This window comes from Camelus ferus, chromosome 6, assembly GCF_009834535.1.
Source record: "Camelus ferus isolate YT-003-E chromosome 6, BCGSAC_Cfer_1.0, whole genome shotgun sequence".
NCBI classification, from domain to species: Eukaryota; Metazoa; Chordata; class Mammalia; order Artiodactyla; family Camelidae; genus Camelus; species Camelus ferus.
The window spans coordinates 53,404,252-53,427,422 of record NC_045701.1 but is presented as its reverse complement, the minus strand read 5'-3'; the positions used below and the strand labels follow the sequence as shown (position 1 = coordinate 53,427,422).

At 41.4% G+C, this 23,171-nt stretch overlaps 2 protein-coding genes across 10 annotated transcripts in view; one reads left to right on the top strand and one right to left on the bottom strand.

The window, feature by feature from the left end:
• GPR137C (G protein-coupled receptor 137C) overlaps positions 1–3,239 on the bottom strand; it is a 53,334-nt gene extending 50,095 nt beyond the window's left edge. The window contains exon 1 of the mRNA XM_006185417.2: positions 2,792–3,239. Within this exon, the coding sequence (XP_006185479.2) occupies positions 2,792–3,217 (426 nt within the window). The 5' untranslated portion in view covers positions 3,218–3,239. The remainder of the gene's footprint in view (positions 1–2,791) is intronic.
• A 571-nt stretch (positions 3,240–3,810) lies between these two features.
• Positions 3,811–23,171, top strand: part of TXNDC16 (thioredoxin domain containing 16) — a 76,248-nt gene continuing 56,887 nt past the window's right edge. The window contains exons 1-7 of one of the 9 annotated variants that reach the window (XM_014559928.2): positions 3,830–4,045; positions 10,325–10,415; positions 10,793–10,888; positions 11,467–11,770; positions 12,744–12,826; positions 17,485–17,558; positions 18,378–18,452. In XM_014559928.2, coding sequence (XP_014415414.1) covers positions 11,608–11,770; positions 12,744–12,826; positions 17,485–17,558; positions 18,378–18,452 — 395 coding nt within the window. In that variant the 5' untranslated portion in view covers positions 3,830–4,045; positions 10,325–10,415; positions 10,793–10,888; positions 11,467–11,607. Of the gene's footprint in view, positions 4,046–10,324; positions 10,416–10,789; positions 10,889–11,466; positions 11,771–12,743; positions 12,827–17,484; positions 17,559–18,377; positions 18,453–23,171 lie in introns of all 9 variants that reach the window. The other 8 variants (XM_014559926.2, XM_032482040.1, XM_032482039.1 and 5 more) reach the window with 8 other exon arrangements.

Genomic DNA, 23,171 nt, shown 5'->3' with positions numbered 1-23,171 from the left:
CATTAAATGTGTTCAAAGTAGTAATGGTTGTTTCACTAACTTTATTTTTATACTGCTCCATGGTCCTTTGTAACTAAGCCCCTAAAGTTAGAATGTTTTTAATTAGTGAGAAATGGATACAAAAAATACTTCAAAGAGGTCAAAAGTAAAATGAAATTGGCATTTAATATGACAGTAAAGATAGAGTGATTTGGTAATCAAGAAGCACCAACTATTCAAAACAGATAGAAGGGCTTTTTGGTTTAAAAAAATCAAATGTTAGTTGAGTTTTGTATTTGTCACTATGTAGTCTTTCCCTGCCACTTTGCTATAATACAAAGAACTCACTGGGAAAGCTTCATTCATTCAGAATGATCAACAGACATGTGCTTCCATTTACATGGAATTGATATAAAAATTGGGATTCAAATACTTTAAAAAAAATAGACTCCTCTAGATTTTTTTCTAATGAATAGGGAAATGATTTCTGGATAAAACATCTCTTTTTAAACAGGTTGAAAATGTGTTAAGTATAGTCATGTCTTAAAATTGTTAATTTTATTATAAAAAGACAAGGATAGATAACCTCCACTCTTTCTAGGAGACACTACAAAAAGGAAAAAGCTTTAGTCCGGCTTCTTCCCAAATTATGTTTTTCTAGGTTAACAGAATTTTATTGCTTTTTAAAAAGTACATCACACTAACAAGAGATCCATTTAACAGGAAAATTTTAGACATTCAAATTCTTCCTCATTAGCTTGGAATAACAGCAATAAAAGTCTGAAAACCTAACCTGGATATTGTGTAGTGTATGCTGTAGAAGTATACTTTTAGAATTCTGAGCTTAAAAAAAAGATGCTTTTTTTTTTTCTATTGTGATAGTGTTTAGTTACTTTGTGTTTACCTCGGGGTGAGAGGTATGACTGGGAGGGTACAAGGGGACCTTTTGGGGCACTGTAAATGCTATGTATCTTAATCTGGGTGGTGGCAATGAGTGTATGTACACGAAAAATTTCACCTAGCTGTACATTTAAGCTTTATGCACTATATGGTACACATTATATTTCAAGAAAAATGTAAAAAGAGTGTTTAGCTACTTTATGAAATGTCCACAATAAATCATTAATATGATTTTATAAGTTACAATATATGGAGGAAAAGCAAGTTATCTGATTCTCATGGCATAAGGATTGCTAGTCACTTTCAGATAAATTAACTACATCTGAAGCTAGAGTAAAGCTTTAGTGATGCGATGTCATTGGTAGTCTATCAGAAATGGTGTCAGGAAGAATGCAATATATCAGTTTAACAATCAAGGATAGAAGCGTTATAACAGCTTGAACAACAACTAGAAGATCAGAACATCTTCAAATAAGTGACATGACTATGGCATGTTTATTTATCACCCATAATTTTTATTTCTGCTTCTTATTGTTTGGGTTTTTGTCAGTGCATTGCTTGGACTTCAAAATGAGGGGGAATTAAAGTTAAATCAGTTTTGTTACATATTTTGTTTTTGGTGTGGTAAAAAGCTGAAGTTATGAATGTGCTTTTAAAATTATGCATTCTACTTCCTACCTATTATGGGTGAAAAGAGTTGGTTTACACAGGAAATACAAACACTTAATCTGCCTCTCAACCCTTTTTTTTTTTTTTTACTTTTATTCAGAAGTATGTTAATTCTCATCACCTCCAAAAGCCTTTGAGAGGATTAGCTGCATAGACCAATATTGTTCTATATTAGTCAGTATTAAGCATATGATGTCACCTTGTTTCCTCCCCTCCTCAGGCTTTTTTTTTTTTTTGCGGGGGGGGAAGAGGTGTTTTGGGGGGGAGCAATTCTCGAAATTCCGTGGCTTAAACACCACTAGCTGACACACATGATTGACAACCTTACACTCCCAAACCTGTTTGAAATGGGTCAAATACCCAAGCGCTGCAGAACAATGCAATCCAATCAGCAATTCCTCATAAAAGAGAAAGGGGGTGTGATTAGGTTCCAGCTATTAAGCAAGTTATTGCAAAAACAGTTTGGTGGTTTTTGTTTCTGCAATAGGCACAGGTTAAGACAGTATTTTCTCTCTTAATTGGCTCCGGAAAAAAGAGAGAGAGAGAGAGAGAGAGAGACACTAAGCGGTAAGGGGAAGGATAAATAGCCCAAGCATGGAGCAACTGGGGCAAACACCACTCAGGGCTTTACCGAGGTCTTTATACTGACCCTCGGCATTGGTTATTGATCATTAACCCCGCCGGGGAACTATCGAACGGAATCTGTGTGAGGCTTATCGAGCCACAGGAAAAGAGATGCAGGAGGGAATATAAGCTTCTAATAAAAGAAACGCAGCAACAATAGCAGAGGAACAGCTCTGCCTGGTGACGTAATGGCTGGCAGCAGTCCAGCTTCAGCAGAGCTGCTGCTACCTCAGCATCCAACCTCTCTCAACACAGCCCAGCTTCGGCCGAGCTACTGGGGCTGCTACTTCTTGTGATGCCACTTTGTTGGTGCCACCGACACCTTCCCTTAGGGGGCCGACAGCCGAACAAAGGCTGGTCCCGCTGTTTTAAGTTGTCGGAACACACACTCTCACTCACTTACCCCCAAGACCCTCAGTCACCGAGCCAATCGGCTGCTTAAGTTGAAGGCGAGAACCCCGGCGCACACTCCAGCCGTGCCTCGGTTTCCCCAGGCTGCTCTCGAGTCCGCCGCTCCCTGCTCCCCCCACCCCCCTATCCCGCACCCATCCTCAGCCCGACTGGATCGCGGCGGCCCCGCTCTCCCGCCCGGCCCCGCGTGCCGGTCCTCCCGCCTTACCTCCGCCAGGTAGAGGTTGAGGAGACAGAGCGTGGAGAACTGGAGACAGGAGGGGAAGCAGTAGAGCAGCCAGTGGGGGAAGAAGTGCAGGTGAGCGGGCGGCCGGAGCAGGGGCAGGGAGCCGCTGAGCGAGAAGGCGGCGGAGAAGAGGGTGGTCCTGAGCGCTGCCCACAGGAGACAGAGGAAGAGGCAAAGGCTCTGGTAACTCAGCCGCCGCTCGCGGTACAGAAGCAGCCGCCACAGCTGCAGGTAGGCAAAGGCGAAGAGAGCGGCGTAGAGCAGGGCGTGCAGGATGCTCAGCGCCAACTGCACCGAGCCCGGCACCGCGGCGCCTGAGGCGGCAGCGACTGCGCCTCCGCCTCCGCCGCCCCCGCCGGGCGTCGAGGGCTCGCGGCCGGCCGCCGGACCCGGCACGGTCACCCTCATGAGGGGACTGGGGGGCGAGAGAGAGAGAGCGCGGGAAGGAAGGGGCCGGACTCGGAGCCGCCGTCGAGGGGGAGAAGGATTTCCCCCTGACCCCCCACCCACCCCAACCTCCAGCCCCAGGAAGCGCCGTGACAGGACCCGGAGCCCCGCGGAGAGCAGCCGCGGCTCCCCGGACCCCGCCTCCTCTCCCCGCCCCCCCGGGGGTCTCGGCTCCTCCTGCTGCGGCTCGCTCGGTAGCTGCAAAAAACAACTCTCGGCTGGAGACAATCAGCTGAGAAACCCGAGCATTTGAGGCGCTCGCTCCGCACCGTGGGCTCGCGCCGATTGGTCCAGGCGGGCACGCCCCCTGCGCGCCGCGCTCGGAAGGCCACGGGCTGCAGGACCCGTCGCTCCAGGGCCCCAAGATCTGATTGGGCTTCCGCTTTACCCGCTTTCTCCCTCCCCTTCACTCCCCACCCACGCTGCCGATTGGCCCGGCAACTGCACCGCCCAAGCGCGCCGGCGGGCGGACTCGGTGGTCCAGTCACCGGGGCGGCTCTCGCTCCGCCCCCTGCTCATCCCATTGGCTGGAGAGGCCGCACGTAAGGCCCACGAGGAGAGGGAGGAGCCTCGCGGGTGGTTTTTTGCCCAGCAGGCTGGCTCCACCGAGCGGTGGTGGCTGCTGGCGCGGAGAATGGTGGCGTCGTTCCCTCGCAGGTAGGGGGAGCGGTTTGCGGCTGCAGGGTAAGCGGGGCACGGTCCCGCCTTCTGCCTCTCCTTCGCGTGGCGGGAACTGTCGGCTAGCAGTCCGCGCCCCGGGCCTCAGATCCTGTCTTCAGGTCTTGGGAGGTAGGTGGCAGCGCGGTTCCTGCAGGCGAGGAGCTGTGTTTTCTGCTTGCAGAGACGCATGCAAGGATTCAAACCAGAAGGCTCTCACCCAGCGAGGGCCGCACCGGCGAGCTTTGGAGTTTGGCTTAGAAGGGGCCTTACCTGGATCCTTCTTCGGGATGTTTTTCTTTTTTCTTTTTTTCCAGTGTTAGCGGCGAGTAAAACGTGAACCCTTTGTGGTGAGAGGGCAATGGAATGAGGGGAAGGCTGAACGTAAGCTCTAAGCAAAACCCCTTTTCTCCATCGGAAAATGTCCCATAGGAAGAGTGGTACTGGAATGAGTTGGATGTTGAAGCGATCTCTGAGTAGGTGGAAGATGGGACTTGGAAGCTTAGAAATTTGGAAAGATGCTGTGGACATAAGCTTAGGCAAAACGTAAGAAACATAATTGTAAGTCTTTGAGGTATGTCTGGAGATGAAAAAGTAGAATAGTCTGTGCTCCTTAAATTCCGCATGTATTCCCTTCAAGCCTTTGCCCCGCGTGTGGTGGATAGTGGCTATTTCTGGGGCTCAGGGAAGTACAAAACAAAGGCTGTATTATGTTACATACTGCTGTAAATAAATGAGGAGTAAATAGATCTCCCCACGTATACTGGACTGACGTCGTTTTGCTGAGTTTTTCTTCCCGATATTTCGTAATAAAGTGAACAAAGTCGCGCAAAATGATAGAATAATTTGTGGCACATCGCAAATTAAGTATCTCTTTGAAAGACTGCTGTGTTTATTGGTGCAGCCAAGACAGCCTTTCCTAATTCATCATTCTAAGAAGGCTGTTGCTACCCTCTTTGCTCGCTAAGTGATCCACTCGGGAACTTCAAAGTCTCTTGCACTCCACACTCTGGGACAGTAGCTCACCCAGGCACAAGATGCTGTGTGTTTTGGATTCTTTATAGATGTGCTGCAAACTATGATAGATGTTTAGGCCTGGCCCTACTATGTGGAAATCCCTCTGATCAAAGATTCAGCTGAGCATGTTGTGCCTAGAGAAGAGTACAACTTGCTGTATGTAAGAAGTTAACAGGCCTAATCCAACATCAATGCTGTAAAGAAGGATCTCAGGTTTATTGGAATTTAAGGCATTTGCCTCATGGATTCTTAGAGAATGTGGTTAGGGCAGTACACAATTCTATTTGAAAGGAGACGAAGTGCTCCTGACCCCAGTGAGTTTACTGATTGCAGTATGTGCTTAAGTACATAAATTAAGCATAAACTCAGAGTTATGTGCTTTGGGGCACTTGTCAAAATCAGGAAAGCCTCTCTTCTCTGGCATGACCCATTTTTGTATCTTCCATAATCAATGAATCAGGTTATGAATAGATTTTCACCATGAAGTGGTTTTTCTTTTTTTCCTATATGCTGTACTCAAAGTGAGAGTAAACAACATCTGGATAGTACTCATTCTAGTTTTAGATCTTTGCTTCTTGTGAGACTGTTTATTTCAGTGTCATATAGAGTCTGGATAGCTGCCTCTTTTTTCCTCCCCTTTTTGGGGGCATGTATATGGGGGTGCAGATAAAAGATTTTGTCCTAACTGCCTTGAGGGAACTCTTAAATGGAGAGATGTTGACTCCTTTTATTGCCTCTTTTTGATCTTAAATGATAAACTGTGATGAGATCTAATAAACATTTTTTTTGAGGCTAGTTCAGGGAGCAGGTTCTGTTCTCCAACAGCAGCATTAAATTGTAAGCTAATTTTTGAACTTTGTAAGCGTTAAATGCCCCATTTGTTGCAGAAAGTGTCTTTTCCCAGAGAATGACGCCCACAGATCTTGGTATAATTTGTTTAATGTTTACTGTTGTTAATTTCCTCTCTTTTGTCATCTTCTTTTCCTTTTTTTTTTTTTTAATGGAGGTATCGGGGATTGAATCCAGGACCTCCTGCATGCTAAGCATGTCCTCTACCACTGAGCTATACCCTACCCCCTCCTCTCTTTCTTGAAAGGGAAAGCCATTAGTTTTATGTTTAATCATAAGGGTAGGCAGAAAGAGGGAAATTAACCAAGGGTCTTCCAGAAAAGCTTACTCTCAGATAATCTCAAATTTGAAATGTGTCCAGATGCATATTGGTTAAATATTGTTCTGAGAGGGCTGATTACTCTAGCACAATGGTCTTTCAAACAGTTAAAAGCAGAAGAACTGTGTGCCACATGTTATTATATATAGGACCCAGTCCCAAAATGAGATTGCTGTTGTAGATGAGGGCCACCAGCTACTCCACCTTCAGGGAGAGGCACATCCATCCCCCTCCCCACACTAGGTGGAGGGTCATTGTTTTTCTTTTGAAGCACTTCCTTCTCATTGCCCTTGGGGGCTTTCTCAGTATTCTGATGCTGAACAAAACAAACTTTTGTTGCCTTTAGCATTTTATTTGCAAGCTCTAGCCCTTTTGTCCTATAGCCTCACTGATCCATTCTTGCAGTGCTTGTCATCCTCCTGTATCTGCCCTTAGTTAAGTATCACATTTTTTCCCAACTTTTAAATGACCAGTGCATACATACTTGTTTAGAGTTTAGGGATGAGCAAAAGTTAAATCTTGCATACTAACTCTGATTAGTGCTGCCAGGAGCATTATACTGAAGAACTGAGGGCTCCTTCCAGGCCCGAAGGGTAAGGATCTGCACTTGGTTGGGAAGTGTATGTGTGTAGTATTGGCAAACATTTGTCTGTGACTTCCATTTTCTTTTAGTATTGGCACCTGCTCTGGTAGCCGTCGGTTTCTTACTACAGTGAAATTGGGTCAGTTTCGTGTGAATTCTTTGAAATATACTGCCTTAAAATCTGTGATATGTATTTATATTCAAGTCACTCTTCTCTTAGCTGTTACTAAAACAGTAGAGCTAGGTTGGGTTATACTGTAATAACAACCCTAAATCTTCAGAGGTTTAAAACAACATTCCCTTTATGTTTACACTGAATAGGCTGGGAGCATTGCCCCATGCTGTCCACTTTCTGAGACTTGGCTCAACAGAGAAAGCCTCAGTTTGAGTGTTTTTAATCATCATAGCAGAGAAAAAGTGTCTCATGCTTCGTACACACATGCATTGACTCTTGAAAGCTTCCAGAAAGTTACAAATGTCACTTTGTACATTTCATTGGCCAAATCAATTCATGGCCATACCTAACTCAAGGAAGTGGGGACGTGTAATTTTAACATGTGTAGAGAACTAGAAACATTTGGACAGTCCACCCTTTTTGTCAACAGATATTCTACTTCCTTTATGTAGTTCATCCTTGGCCCTTCCCAATGGAGATAACCCCTAAATCCCATGCAGTCAATATGTCAAGCTCAGTCTGGTATCTCTGAGTAATGCCCACTCGCTGTAATTTCTGTTAATCTCCTTCAGTCTGGACATTATAAATTGTTGTCTCCATACCCTGTTGAATACATAGAGTAGTGTAGGGACAGATAACTATAATAAGTGTTCGCATTTGGAGGGGAGAAGAATGGAAGACATAGACCAACCTCTGGACTGTAGCAATTTTGGAATCTTGCTGGGCAGGTGTTGCTGGGGCTCAGGTTGTGTTCCCTGGCTTCTCTTGGTCAGTGCTTCTCAAACTGTTAGGAATGAACAGTTTTTTTTCCCCTTTGATTCCAGTCTACTTTTAATTTTTGTTAAACGCAATAAAAATGAATTGTAAGAAAAGTGAAATGAAAAAAACATATCAAATGACTATCCCAATTTAAAAATAGACTCAGCAGACATAAAATTACTGTGTCAAATTGCTATAAAAGCTTCTAAACATTTACACTCAATTTCTGTGTTTATCTCATTATTGCAGACCAGTAACAAACAGTTCTATTCCAGTACATGCCCTAGAGCATAGTTCTCTATGGTCCTTGGCTTTGCCCTGCAAGAGGTCCTTCCATTTTCACTATCCTTGACCACATCTGATGTGGGCTTTGGATAATATGGCCTCTTTCCATGGCTGAGCAGTTTTGAAGGCTTGCTTCCTGACCCTACAAGGGTGGGGGCTCAAGGATTGTTTTCAGTTTTGAACAGCTAGTCTCTTGAATGGTGGTTCCTCTTTGAGTACCTTTCTTTTCCTCATTAAATACAGTCAACAGCAACTATCACACAGTATTCATTTTCTCTCTTCCAGCCTCTTCTCTTAGGGACATAAATAAGTTCTTTAGCTGCGTGAACTTAGGTACATGCTCATAAATTCATTAGGTACTTGTCACCTCCACATTATTGTAGCGACAGTTTCATCAACAGTTTTGTCTTTCTTTAATATGCATCATTTGTCGAGCTCATGTCTCTATAAGTTTCCTCGAAGAAAGAGTCTCCTTGAGTAGCCCCAGAACAGTTTCCCTGCTGCTTGGCCCCTGAGCCAGTACTCAGGGTTCTTGTTAAGGCAGCACTTCACTTTCACTTTGTGGACCAGTGAAGATAAACTAGATAATGCCACAATAATAACCCCTCAATCTCAGTGGTTTAAGACAGCAGGGTTTGTTTCTTCCTATGTCACAAGCTCATTGCCTATCAGCTGGGGTTTCCCTGGGCTGCGCTCGTTCTGGGAAGCATGCTGACGAACAGCCACTATCTGTGTTTTCAATGGCTGTGACGGAAGGAAAAAAGTCCGGTATATCGCACAGTAGCTCTTAAATCCTTGCCCGAGACAGGCCACTTTGGCTCACATTTTATTGGCTCGAAGAAGTCACGTGGTGACCTCAAACATGACCAGCGGTGGGAAGTGCAGGAGCTGAGTGTGATCCTGGTTATACCTGCTGGGAGGACTGGACCCGTTTACCCCGTGCTGCTGAACCAAGGAAGCAAGGCTCCCGTTCTCCAAAGGGACTCATCCTCTGTTATGATATTTAAATTTGAAGCATTAAGTATTGTTTTTTTTACATTTCTAATTACCAGGGGGAGAATGTTACCAAGTTCCCTCTGTTTCTTGTTTCTCTACTCTGTTCTCACTAGGTGTTCTCTTTCCCCACTGTTTCCCATCCACACTTGCCTTCTCTTTAAAGTTCTTTTTATGAGGAGGCCATGTCACTGGGCAAAAGCACTTCATTTACCATGCAGGTGACATGAACACTCTTCTTTGACCCCCACAGGGGCAGATTGGGTTAATATGAGTAGTAGCTATGGAAAATATGATTACATACAAGTAATAATTTTTCTTTTCAAATCAATGTGAAAAGGTACACTGTTTAACAGAGTCAGATAGTTCTAGAAAGCTTCAAAAGTACCCTTGTTATCTTACCCCCTTCAGTTTCTTGTTCCTTAGAGGCAGTTACTTTCAGCTGCTCATGATTCCTTTTGGCCTTATCTTCCCATTTCCAATAAACTTGGCTTTTAGTCTTGTGAAAAATGAAGATTTAATTCTGTTTTATACCTTTTCCCACCCTGACTACATGCTCCCTTACTTTCTATCTCCCCATCCTCTCAGCTCTGGTTGTCATGGATCTGGTTAAATCATTATTCAGTGTTTATCTTATGATAATGTAAGCTCTGTTTACAGCTGACCTGTGCAGTATTCTCTGCTTTAAGTAATTTGTAAAATAATCAGACTTACCAGAAAGATGGAGCAAACTGCAAAGTTTACTACTGAGTACCTGTCTCCGAATAATCACCGACATCTCTAATTGACGAAATGCATAGTACTTTCACATGTATAATCTAATCTGTCCAGCGAGATGGATGTGGGAGAGTATTCAAGCATCCCAAGTGTGGTTAGACCTTGTGTTGCTACCAAATACATTCCAGGGGAAAAGAATATGTTAACTGTAATGTCCGATTTAGTGTTTAAATGATTGAATTGTAGCCACAAGCCCAGGAAGAATGATATTTTATGCTTGAATCTCATTTGTGCTTTTACTTAAATGTTTAACCTTTTAATTAGGTTGGGGTTATTTCATATAGTAACAAATATTATATAGTTATTCTTTTGACCTCAGGATGCATGCATTCCCCCCTCAGAATATAAAGAAAATATTGGATGACACATTTTATACCATTTTCATTACTATAAAGTGGCTTTAAAATATGCTACTTTAAAATGGCTTTAAAGTATAGTATTTTAATATCAAGGATACCTCTTAATTATATCATTAAAATTACTTTTTATATACCTCTCACAGTCCTCACTCCTCATTCTACTTGAGTTTTTGAACTCTTGGCTCATTATTAAAAATTGATGGCAGATTTGTTCACTGCTTGATATAAACTAGCTCTAGTGAAAATAATTATTAGGAGGTAATCGATCAGTAATTAGCTCCTTTTTTTTTTTTAGCAATACCTGTTCCTTAAGGAGAGGTGTTCATGTGCTTCTTGATAATATTGAAAGATCAAAGTATATAGACCTTCAACTTACCAAATCTATTGTAAGTTGACGAGTAAGTTGTTTCTTATTACCCCTGAAATGTTAAATTGAAAAGTAAATGGTCTTCATTACCATTGAGATGGTACATGTCTAATTTAGTATGAGTTTTTCCTACATTTTTCATTCTTTAATTATTTCATTTTTACTGAAAAATTCCACCCTTATCCTTATGAGTAAATTTTTCCTGTCTCCTGTTTTGACATAGTGATCTTTTGTTTAAAAGATAAGGGGTCTATTTGAAATTAAAAAACATTAAAACAAAATTCTCACCTATACCTGTGGATATATCTTTACCTTCCAGAAGTGTGATGTTTTCATGCTATACTAATTTTCCTAACTTATTTTCTTCTAAATGTGGTTAATATATATCATCAGTAGAAAAGCTTCCTGAAAGAAGAAATTGTTCAAAAGAAATTTGCAAGTAGCCAAGTATAAGACAGAGAATTGACAGCAGATGCAGAGGACGGCATGGAAGTAAGTACAGCCTGAAGGACGGTGAGAGGAGGGTGTCTAGAACAATTCTAAGCTCAGGACATAGAAATGAATAAAAATATGAGTTGAAGACACTTGACTTTCTAAACCGTATAAATAAAGCTAAGTTGTCAGCATTACCAAAATGTGTGTTTAGAAGGAATGTTCTTAAGTAGCTTTAATAGATATCTTCTAGAAGATTTAAAGTAAAAAGAAGGTAAATATAGTAAACGTATATTTTGGATCTCATTCCTATGTTAGTGGTTTTAATTGCTATTTGAATATTAGTTGTAAACCCACTCTAAATAGAGAAAGATAAATGCCCAATTTAAAAAATGCGTTGGACAATGTTTGGGAATTAATTTTAGAATCCTTAAAAATGACAGCTCAACATACACCAATAAATAAACTTAAGATTCTTAGTATTGCATTTTCAAAAATTTGCAAGTATCAAAAATTAATACTATTATCAAATCAATGTCATTATATATCATCCCCTCTCAAATTTTTATTAGAAGGAAATAGTAAAGTACTAGCAAAATCAGATATGTAAGTAATGCCTTATGTTATTCTTTTTGCAGGTTTTACTTCATTCACTTATTTAACAAATTTGTTCAGAAAAACTTTGTTGAACACATACTCTTGCCAGGGATTGTTCTAGGCAACGGAACACAGCGGTGAACAAAATAGACAAAATCTCTTGCCTGTATGCAGCTACAACTATGATGTCTTCCAGTTTCAATGTGTTTAGAGTTGGCATCTCTTTTGTCATGATGTGCATTTTTTATAAGTCAGCAGTAGACGCTCTACCAGAACTGAGTCCTCAGAAATTTTTCAGTACATTGCAACCAGGAAAAGCCACCTTAGCTTATTTTTGTCAAGCTGGTAAGTATTTTTTTGTATTGTAGTATGATTTTTGTGATGTTCCTATCAGTATACTCAGTGGGAACTTATTATCAGGATTAATAATACATGCTAGAAGGCTGCCTGGGTTTGAATCCTTACTTTGCCACTTGATCTGCTGTGTAACCTTGGTCAAATCACTTAGCCCCTCCTTGTATCTTTTTTGTCATCCATAATAAGGAAATAGTGTGTACTTTATAAATTTTTTGTGAGGATTAAATGACTTTACTCATGTGTCTAGTCCATAGTAAATACTAGATAAGAATTAGCTGTTAATATAATAACATCTGAAATTCATCTAATCATTTTTAAAAGTATACTTTTTGATATTTTTAGCATGTGAATATTTTAAGTGTTTTAAAACTTTAAATATAGTATTTGAAGTGCTTTAATAATCTGCTTTAGCTATACCATTAATAACACTGAATTAATATAACTGTTGAACATAACTAATCATTGTAATGGTTTCATTTAAGTTTTCATGCCTTAAAAAATATTATTCTTAGAATAAGTAAGTGAGTTGAATTCACATTCTTGTTGGCTCCCTTATTATAGTCATGATTTGAAAATGTCATTTTAAAATCATTTTGAAAGTTTCATGCATCTGTACACGTGTGTTGTGTATGTAGTATTAAACTTGGATAAATAATGCCAAATGCTCCATTTAAATTAAACATTTATTTGTTCAATTCATGTTTTAGAAAGCTTTTAAGGTCCGTTACAAAGTGAAAGTATGTCATGATAAAAGCATTACAAATAAGGATAGTGAGGCAGCAGGGAATAAGGGTGCAAACATATGTCACTAGGTTTGTTTAGTCGCTTGATTATTTGTTGTTGCATACTATTTGGGCAAACTAATATAGTTGCTTCAGCTAAAGCTTGGGCTTTAATTTTAAAAATTCATCTTTCCTAAGGGGCAAGTCATAAAACATTCATAAAACATTTCTTATTTTAGATTCTCCAAGTACCTCTGTGTTTCTTGAAGAACTGAATGAGGCTGTAAAACCTCTCCAGGACTATGGAATTTCAGTGGCAAAGGTAGAAAAATATTTGTGTCGATAGATTATTAGTGACAAACATTTTACAACTGTATGACCTAAGATTGAGTGTCTAAAAATACTGTGTTGTTTCACATCTTTTTCCAAACTGGAAAAACATTTTTTTAACCTATTTTTTTTTTCATAAGAATAAATAGAAGTAGAGATAGTTCCAGACTGTTGTATAATTAGTACATATCGAGGGGGAAAAAGGCTATTTAAAATTCTTTAGCTTAAAACTTTATTTTGTAAGCCATTCTATTGGTGTCATTTTTCAATCTTACATTTAGGCTTTTTTTTTTTGCCTGACAAATCTATAACAATTCAACTATTCACAATTCAACTATTTAAAAAATTTCTATTAGCACAAACTGAGGTAACCAAAATTGAGGTAATTGAAGTATTTTTTTCTTTTCTATTCTTCTAAGTCTTTATAATCCCTTATGTTGTGGTTTCTCATACTTAGAGAAATGCTAAAATGACCTAATTTGATATTTCATATTTATTTTTTTTTCCAAAAAGTGTTCAGATGTGCCCTAGAGTATTATGGCAAATGTCTACATGCACCGTGGGTTAGATAGCTACGTGAGCCTTTCATTTAGTTTAAACTTAGTGACTATTAAATTCTTTCTGATTAGTCTCTACCTGACTGTGTACATTTATTCTTTCTTAGTTCATTAGCCTTCCTCCCTTGAGAGATTCCTGCTGTCCTTCTTGGTTGCTGCAGCTAGAGTTCCCTGGGCGGGAAGCACAGAAAAGTTAACTAACTGTGACCTGTAGGGGGAAACTGGTCACTTTTGGCACAGAACACTTCTGATACCAAGTGTGTGCGTTTCCCACACCAACTGTGACACTAAGAACCCAGAGTTAGCAGAGACCCCACCAATTAAGTCCTGTGAGACTGCCTCTCCTTCTGGACGCCAGTCACAGGAGTGGGTCCCCAGGTTTCCTCCTACTTCTGTGGGACTTGGCTGCACACGGGGGCTCTCAGAACCCCTCCTCAGGCTCCATAATGTTCTCTAATGGCTCACAGAACTCGGGGAAAGACTTTACTTACTATTGCTGGCTTCTTAAAAAGGCTATGTCTCAGGAACAGCCAAATGGAAGAGATGCCTAGGGCAGGGTCTGGAAGAGTCTCAAGAGCAGGAGCTTCTATCCTCGTGCAGTTTGGGGGGTGTCCTCCTCCTGGTACTTGGATGTGTTTACTGTGAGCTCTCCCTACCCTGTTGTTTACGTATTTTTGGAGGTTCCATTATGTAGGCATGATTGATCAAATCATTGGCCACCGGTGTTTAACTCCATCTCCAGCCCTAAGGATTGGAGGAAGGTGCTGAAAGTTCCAACTCTCTAATCTTGCCTTTGTCTTACTGGCAACCAGCCCCCATCCTGAGGCTGTCTACAGGCCCCCAGCCACCAGTCCTCTCATTAGGATAGAAACAGACCCTCATCACTCCCGAAGATTCCAATTTGGGGTTAAAGACCAAATATTAGAACAAAAGATACTCCTAGCACTCCTGTCAATTCATGAAATCACAGAGTTTTAGGAGCTCTGTGTCAGGAACCAGGGGTGGAGACCAACTGTATCAATGTATTTCTTAGTATGTCACGGGTTACAGACCTTGAGAAAAATCTTTTTTTTTTTAATGTCAATTCTGTTTGTATAGAGGCCTCAGTTAACTCTGAGCAACTGCTTATACTGTAGAATGATAATGGCTCTTATCTCTGAGGACGTCTGAATAAAATTTTAAACTGAAATTTAGAAATGAGATAGTCGGTTGGTATGACACTCAAAAGGGGTAATCATGCTATTTATCTAGTAATGAGTAAACAACTAGTAACTGTGAGTCTAGTAATTAAAGTAGAGTATTAAGGTTCATCCCAGGGGTTAAACTGGGAAGTACGAGTTCCTAAAGCTTTTACAGTTGAGGTCGAAGCTATGTGGATAGCAGACTGTGGTGGGACAGACCTGTACTGAGCACCTGGCTCCGCCCCTTGTACCTAGTAGATACTTAGTACTGTTGATGAGATTGAAATGGACTTACTATATTTAGTCTTTTATTGGATAGAAAGATAACCAAGACCCAGTCTCTTTCTTTGGAGAGTATATTTCTGAAGTAGGAGGGCTAAAACATATTCACAGACCATTTTAATAAGAGATAAAGGAAAGAAATCTTACAGGATTGTCAGGGTGGAAGGTCACATATGGTATTGGGAAAGACTTCACAAAAAGTAGCATTTTGAGATTGTCTTCAGAAGTCAAGATTTCAGGAGGCAGAGGCAGGTGAAGAAAACACTGAAATACAAATGGATGAAATGTTCCAGGTAAGGAAAAGGCTGGGAACAGTAAAGAGACCCAATTTATGCCATTTAGAAATGTGTCTTAATATGAAGGCTTTAGGAATCTGCAAGGTAACTGAAGGAAAAAGATGTATCTTTGAGAGTAATAACCAGAAGAAAGCTGGTATGCTTATATTACTCTTATCATTTTTTAGACCTTAAAAAACCTCTGCCTCATCCTTTCTATCATAACCAACCCATCAATAAGCCCTTCAGGTTCTACTATCAAAACTTTCCAAATCTGACCACTTCCTGTACCTTCACTTTTATCCCTTCCTTGTCCAAACTGCTGTCACTTCTCCTCTGGAAAACCACAATAGCTCCTCCTAGTACTTGGCCTTCCTCCTTTCGCTTTTGTCTCACCAAACCCTTCTCCACATGTAAGTCAGAAGTGTCAGATCTCACTGCTACCCCCTCAGAAAGGCTTCCTGTTACAGTTCTGATGAAATCGAAACTCCTCATTCTTTGGACACTGGCTTCCTCTAGTCTCATTTTCTGTTCCTCCACTTTGCTCAGTTTGTTCCCAACACGTGCTGGTCATTTTTTGTTACTTGAACCTGCTAAATGTGTATTTCCACAAAGCCTTTACAGGTGTTTCCCCCTCTGCTTAGAATTCATCTCTTCCACATACTTACATATTTGTACGCATCACTTCATCACTTCAGTTCTTTGAGCAGTTATTCAATTACTGCAAATGTCACCTCCTTAGTGAAGCCTTCTTTGATTACTTATCTAGAAATATCCTATCATACACTATCCTCTTAATTTTTTTTTCCTTCATAGCACTTAACATTACATACTAATTCATTTTTAAATGGTTTGTCTCTACTTTCAGAATGTAAGTTCTAAAGATAAAGATTTTAATTTGGAACTTAACTGTACTCTAAGGGATGAGAACAGGGACTAACATATGGTAGGTGTTCAAATACGTGTTGAGTGGATGAATGGACAAATCTATTGTCATAATACCAACTATCCCCTATGCTCTGACTTTTAAAAATTCTTTAAAAATTATATACACTAAAATTCACTCTTTTTGGTTAAGACTGTACTCTGATTTTTAATTCTGATTCTCTATTCCTCATCTCTTTTCTGAGTATCATTTCTCCTTTTGTAGCTTTTTAACAAACAAATGTAGTTTTCCCAGTTGTCACGCTTCTTCCTCAAACTGTTAAAATTTACTGGAAAAACAGGAAAAAAGTGTCTTTAAAAAAACCCCCAAAACTTAACAAAATGTAAAACAAAATACTAACTGTTCTTCCAGCCTTACTGTTGGTAAGTTATGTTGGTGGCTTATCTAAAAACGTCTTCATCCTCTCTTTCCCTCCCTCCTCCGTCCCGTGCTGCATATTACATGCTCGGTCTTCGCCCGAGTTTTACTTACTGTATTTGTGAAAAATCTCTTGAATCTCTTCTGTCCTTTTCTGCTTTACTCCAAGTGCCAGTCATCCCGACCTGTAGTGAGGTGACACTCTGTTAAGCTGCTCCTTGCCTTTGTGCTCTCATGCCTTCCATTTTATCTTCATGTTGCTGCCAGGATTGGCCTTATGATTTTCCGAGTTCTGATTATACGCTATTGAGGGCTGTTGTGGCAGCTCTGACATCATCAGGGCCTCAGGCTCGTTCTTTCTGTTGCACTCTTCTTACAAGGGTTCCTTTTTTAAAGATGCCTTATGGTCCGTGATGACTGCTGGTGCCTACCTGTCTTGTCTGTGTCTTTGTTGGGAAGAAGTGGAAAGAGCAAGCGTATCAGTCAATCCCCTTTTAAAATCCTCCTGGGAATCCCAACCCAGTGACTTATCCTGACATCACTTAGCCATCCTTAGCTACTGGGGGAGTCTGGAAAAGTCTTTTAGTGGGGCACTTGCTTTTAGCAAAGTTCTGTTAGTGAAGCAAAAGGGGAGGAGGATGGATTTTGGGTAAGAAACCAGCAGTATCTGCCATACCAGCTACTGAGATGCTTTCCCGGTCCCAACTTACCCATCACTTCTGTGCTTCCTGGCTTTGGCTCATGATTTTTCTGTCCTGCCTTAATTGTTTCCTTCCTTTTCTACCTAGTTACCGCCTACTTGCTTCATATGATTAAATTAAATCTTAGATAGAATTAAATATAACTCTTAGGTGTAGAAACAGTTCCTTTCTCTAGATTACCTCAAGCACTTGAAGAAGTGAGCAATTACAGGATACAAATCAGAAAGGAAAGTAAAATAAGAAATTTGACCTGGAGACAAACTGTAATGTTTAATTTTCTTTCTTGTTTCCCTAACCAAGAAACTTGACCTTTTGTTATAGACTTTAAACGCTAAATATAATCTTTCAAAGGTTAATTGTGTCACAGAAGAAACATCAAGATACTGTGGAAAAGAAAAGGATTTGATGAAGGCATATTTATTCAGGTAAACTTTTTTTTTTTTTGAGTGGGATGGACAAATATAAAGCTATACTTCTAGAATATTCAAGTATACAGAATATCACTAAGCCAGACTAAAGTATGCAGTGGGGGGCATACGAAGCTTAGCAGAAAGTCCAGGTAATAGATTTGTTACCTCCACTTTGCCTTCCTTAGATGTAAAATGAGGAGAGTAACACATACCTCATAGGGTTGTTTTGAATATCATGTGAGAATCTTATGTAAGTTCCGACTACAAACGCCCGGTAAGTAAGCACTCAGCAAACTTAGTCTTCTCAGTAGATATGTTAGGTCTATATTTGGGTGTGAAATAAATGTTCCTTATTTTTGAGGGATCTGCGGATGTCCAGGGTACAAATTCCTCCACGCTTGGGTCTGCTGACCTGAGTTTTCTCAAAATCCTTCCCTCCAGCCCTTGGGATTTGGCCTGGGAAGTGAGGAGAAAACCTGTCTGCCCAGGGACCTACTGTTGAGGACACTTCCTTCTCTCTCCTACTTGTCCCCTTCCCAGCCCATCTGGGGACCCCGTGTGCTGGGAGATGAGGAAGCTGGTAGGAAGCCTTGTTGGGGCTCATGTTTTTTTTTTTGAGTCATTTTGCTGGGCCCAGGGCCTAAGCTTTTCAAAGTCAACACATTTATGAGTGTATTTCAATAAGTATTGAGTGTATGTGGCCAGTAGGTACATGGGGTAATGGATAGGACATAGGTTCGAACACCAAAGAACTTTCAGCCTAGTGTGTTAGAGAGACAAGGGGATTGAATGCTAAGGAAATATTTCTGTAATGCTTTTTAAAACTTTTTACAGGGGCAACATATTACTCAGAGAATTCCCGACTGATACCTTGTTTGATGTGAATGCCATCATTGCTCATGTTCTCTTGTAAGTACGGGGTTACCCATTCACTTACTCCCTTGTTATTTATCTGTCAATTTCATTTTAGACAACCACAATCCATTATGATATCTTAGGGTCTTAACATTATATTTGTAGGAATCAGTTTCACACAAATTGCTGGTCTATCTTCCCACGTAGAGGGTCTAAAATTTTTTAAGTGGTGAGGGATGTGGAAATAGGATATTCTGTATAAAAGTTGAAGATGGTGCAGCATGCCACATGGGTCACACTGCTGCTCTTGCAGTGGAGTGAGGGTTCTATCTGTGCAGTGAGGATTTTACCAGGTAAGCAGCTCATCTTTGCTGTTCTCACCAGGGTTTTTAAAGTGTCTAGCTTCCTTTTCACCCCAGCCTGATTTTTTTTCTGGAGTCGATGTCTGCTCAGTAAGTGCAGAAACATTTCAAATGATCCCAGCACATAACCTGAATGTTTATTGAGAGAGAGTGAAATTAATTTAACCTTCTTGGCATGGCATCTTCATGCCTGGGATCCAGACCTTCCTGGGGCCCATTCCTGCCGTCTCTCCCTGAGCGAAGTAGTGTTCTCTCTGGTGACAGAGCTGGAAGCCATGCCTTGTGAAGGACACAAGTTTACATAGACTTTTCCAATTTCACGTCACCGTGGGTCTCTTGCCCCCTGAGACCTTTGCTGATGTTGACTGTCTTTGTTGTCTGCGTGGCTCCCGTTTTCCTTCTCTTCTCCGACCCGATTCTCACAAAAATTGGGTGAAAGTTAAGTTACAGGAAACTCAAAACTTACAGGTGAAAAGTTGTGGTTATCACTTTACAAATGGACACTTTTAAATGTTTCAGTACTAATAATATATTAATGAAATCCCTGACAACCATGGGCCCTGAGGCCTGTGGGCTGAGCAGCCAGTTGTAAGGGGTCAAGGATGGCCTTTTGATGGAGGAATTCCAAAGAGCTGCTGGGCTTCCTTGGAAGCCTGTTCCCGGGATAGAAAAGGGGTGGCTGTCTTGAAGGTGGGGGTGTGGTGGGGGGGTCATAAAAAGCTTAGCAGAAAGTCCAAGTCATAGATACTTGTTCTCAGGAAGCTTACTAGCTTCTCCTCTTTTTACAAGGGATACCCGATGACTGTCTTTGACCCAAAAAGGAGGGTGAAGAAGCAGAGAAAAAAAGGTTCTTTAAGGGATGGGGGGGAGGATCCTAAGATTGTCTTTGACAAGTTTGACAGCAAATCCTGGAGCGGCAGGTCCACGCTGAGCAACCTGATGACAAGGTGGTTTTGAAACAGTTGGGCCTTAGATGTGGAGAGGCTGTCTGTGCTGGGGACCCTGTTACCTGAACTGGTTAGCCTGTGGGGCTTGTGTCATTCGATCCTGCTGTGGTGTCCTGTTCCCTGGGCTATACTACTGGGGATTTATAGAACACGAATTCCACAAATAGGGTATTCCCCATGTTCCTGCCACGTGCCACGTGCCACGTGCCAGACATTTGTAAGGCATTGGAGATACAAAACAGAATAAGATGTGACTTCTTTTCTCTAGGAATTTGGGATTTTGTCACAGAGACAGGGAATATAAACAGAAAATATTATGTAGGAAGTAAAATAGTAGAAGTATGTCCACACGGGTCCACAGGGTAGGGCATAGTTCCTGGTGTGTCTAGAATGAGGGTGGGTATTTGTTAAGAAGGTTTCCTGAAGGATGTGGCACTTGGGATAAGCCTTAAAGGATGAGCAGGAGTTTGCTTGATGAAGAAATGGAAGGTGGAATAAGCGGGGGAACTGTGAGTCCAGGCATGGAGGTTAGAGCAGTTGGGAGAGGGTAGTTTTTAGTGGAGTGTGAAATGTGAAGCAGGAAATGAGAGCAGAGAAGTAGGCAAGGGGTCCAAGGAAGGGATCTCTGTTCACCATGGGAAGAAGTTGAAGCTTTTGGGTAGCAACTGGAGGGTGAGGAGTCCAGCTCCGGGCCAGAATCCTTGAGTGATCTTTCAGGCCCAACCACAGGCAGCTGCAGGCTTTGCCTGGCAGGCTTCATGGAGGGAAGGCGCCTGCCTACACGGACTTGGTGCATAGCCAGCGCATTGCAGTTTTCTAGAGGAAACGGAGGTCAGGGACTCAGGCCTCTACTCCACCTCAATCCCCCAGGCCAGACATGTTCATGTATATATACCTGCCTTTATTTTATTTTTCACTTTTTAATAATTTTTTATTGAAGAAAATGAATTTTAACAAAGCCAAATTTATCAGTTTTATCTTTCATGGTTAGTACTTTTTATGTCCAGTTTAAGAAATCTTTGTCAACCCCAAGAATATGATTTTCTTCTATATTTTATTTTAGACAGTTGACTCTTTTTCCTGTATAGATCCATGATTCACCTCAAATTAATTTTTATATATAGTGTGAGGTAGAGGTCAAGGTTTATTGCTTTTCCATACAGGTAACCAGTTTCTCTGGTACTGTTATGCCTTCCTTTAGCCCCAGGTGTCTCCTTTTGGAGGCCTCATCATCAGGGACCTTGCCTGAGGCACCTCTCAGATGCATCTGCTAAGACCTCCTTATCAGGGGTCTTGGGCTGGGCACTTTTTTCACTTTGACTCTTACCTTTCTTCTCCTAGCCCTTCCCCCCTCCTCCACCCCCAAATTTCCCCAGCCCATGGGTTCATAAAGAGGCAGGAGCCATCTCTTTGGGGCTCCTTGGAGTGAGATGATTCCTGCACCCATTGACCTTGGCTTGGAGATGTTCCGTGGTGAAGGTGGGGAATGCACTGTTGTGGAGCTGATACAGGAAAGTGGGACATGAGAGGATGGCCGTGTCCCAGGTCTCGGGCGAGTCCCTGGGATGTGCCCTGCAAAGTGAGGGCCCTTGGCTTCACACAGGAAAGAATTCAAGAGTGAGCCATAGCTGAGTAAAAGTAGATTTGTTCAGAGAGATGCATAATTCATAGAGTGCAGGCTATCTCAGAAGGCCGCAGAGGCCATGAGGTGTGGAGGAGGTGGTTAGGTTTTATGGGCTCAGTAACTTCATATGCTAATAAATGGGAGGATCATTCTGACTACTTTTGGGGAAGGGGTTGGGATTTCCAGGAACTGGGCCACTGCCCACTTTCTGACCTTTTATGGTCAGCCTCGGAACTGTCACGGCGCCTGTGGAAGTGCCATTTTCCACTCCAGTATATTACAGTGAGCATATAATGAAGCTCATAGGCTGCTGGGAGTCAGACCTCCCGCCATCGTGGGCCTCAAGGTCTACTGGGAGTTGAGTCTTCTGCCATCTTGGTGCTAATTGCTGTGTCATTCCTTTAATGGTTGTGCCCTGCCCCCCTCCCTCCTGTCTCAGAGCCAGTGCCTCTCTTTTTGCCTCTTGTTTGCACTGTTCAGCAAGTGAATAAAGTAAGTGAATAAAGCCTTACTTGTTACTTTTAGTTTGGTTCTCTGTCCTAAGTGACCACCTCAGCACCTAATTGCTCAACAGAGGGCTGTGGGCAAGTAAGTGATGTGATCACATTAGCACTTGAGAGCTCTTTCTGGTGGGCGTGAGACAGATTTTTGTCCAAGTACAACTGTTGTGTGGCCACTGCACAATCTAGGGAAGACAGCAAAGAAGTAGTTTCTTTTTAATGTTTAGGAGGTGAAATTAACTGGACTTGGTAATGGTTAATTTGGTAACAATCAGCAAATCTACAAACATAAGATAATCCTCATCTCTTCTTTTCCCTCCTTCCCACCTTGCTCAGCGCCACATCCTTTCCTCCTTCTGATCTGATCACCATCTGAAGCAGGCGAGGAAGAAGAACTTATTTATAGGAGAAAATGAGTCCACTTTAACAAGTCAGATGCCCATTGTACCTGAGTCTCGAGTAGGCAACTGTAGGAGTTTGCACCCCCGAGGAGTGTTGTCAACATGTAGGGCATCCAGGGAGCATCCTAGGACAACACCAACAAATAAGGGAAGAAGAAATTGAGTGGGGAAAAAAATGTCAAGGAAGTAGAATTCCAAAGAGGCAGTATCGTTTTTGTTTAAAATGTAAAAAAAATGACTTGCTGAAGACAATATTTTACAACAACTTTCAGTAATGATATTTAGAATGTGCCCTGTCATAGCTGTACCTTACAAACTGCCATGAGGAGCAAAATGCCTTTCAGTCCATCACCCTACCTCTGTGTACTCAAAGCATCGGTTTGAACTACCCAGTGCCTGGCGAGCGGTTCCTCCCTCTTGTACTGTTTCCGGTTGCGTACTGTTCATAGAAAAGGAACTGACTGCTGCTTGATATCTTTTTCCCTCTTTTCTGTCATGTTTTGAACTTTTATTCTTATTAATTTCTAGGTGCTCTCCATATATGAAGGAGATGCAGACTGTACGTTTTCCTGTTTGTCATTTATCTTTTGTATTTCCCTATTTTGTTCATTTAAGTATCATCAGGTCAAATTTATCTTTTCTCTTTTGACTTCTGGCTTTTAAGTTGTACTAAGGTCTCCCTTATGCTCTTGTTACTAAAGAATTCACTTTTTAAAGAAAACAAATAGACTTCTTTAGAGCAGTTTTAGGATTACAGAAAATTGAACAGATAGGACAGAGAATTCCCATATACCTCCTTTGTCTTCTGTACTTAATTTCCTCTGTTAACATTTTGCATTAGTGTGGTGTATTTGTTACAATTTATGAATTAAAAATACTGACACATTATTATCAACCAAAATGCGTAGTTTATATTAGAGTTCATTCTGTGTTGTATAG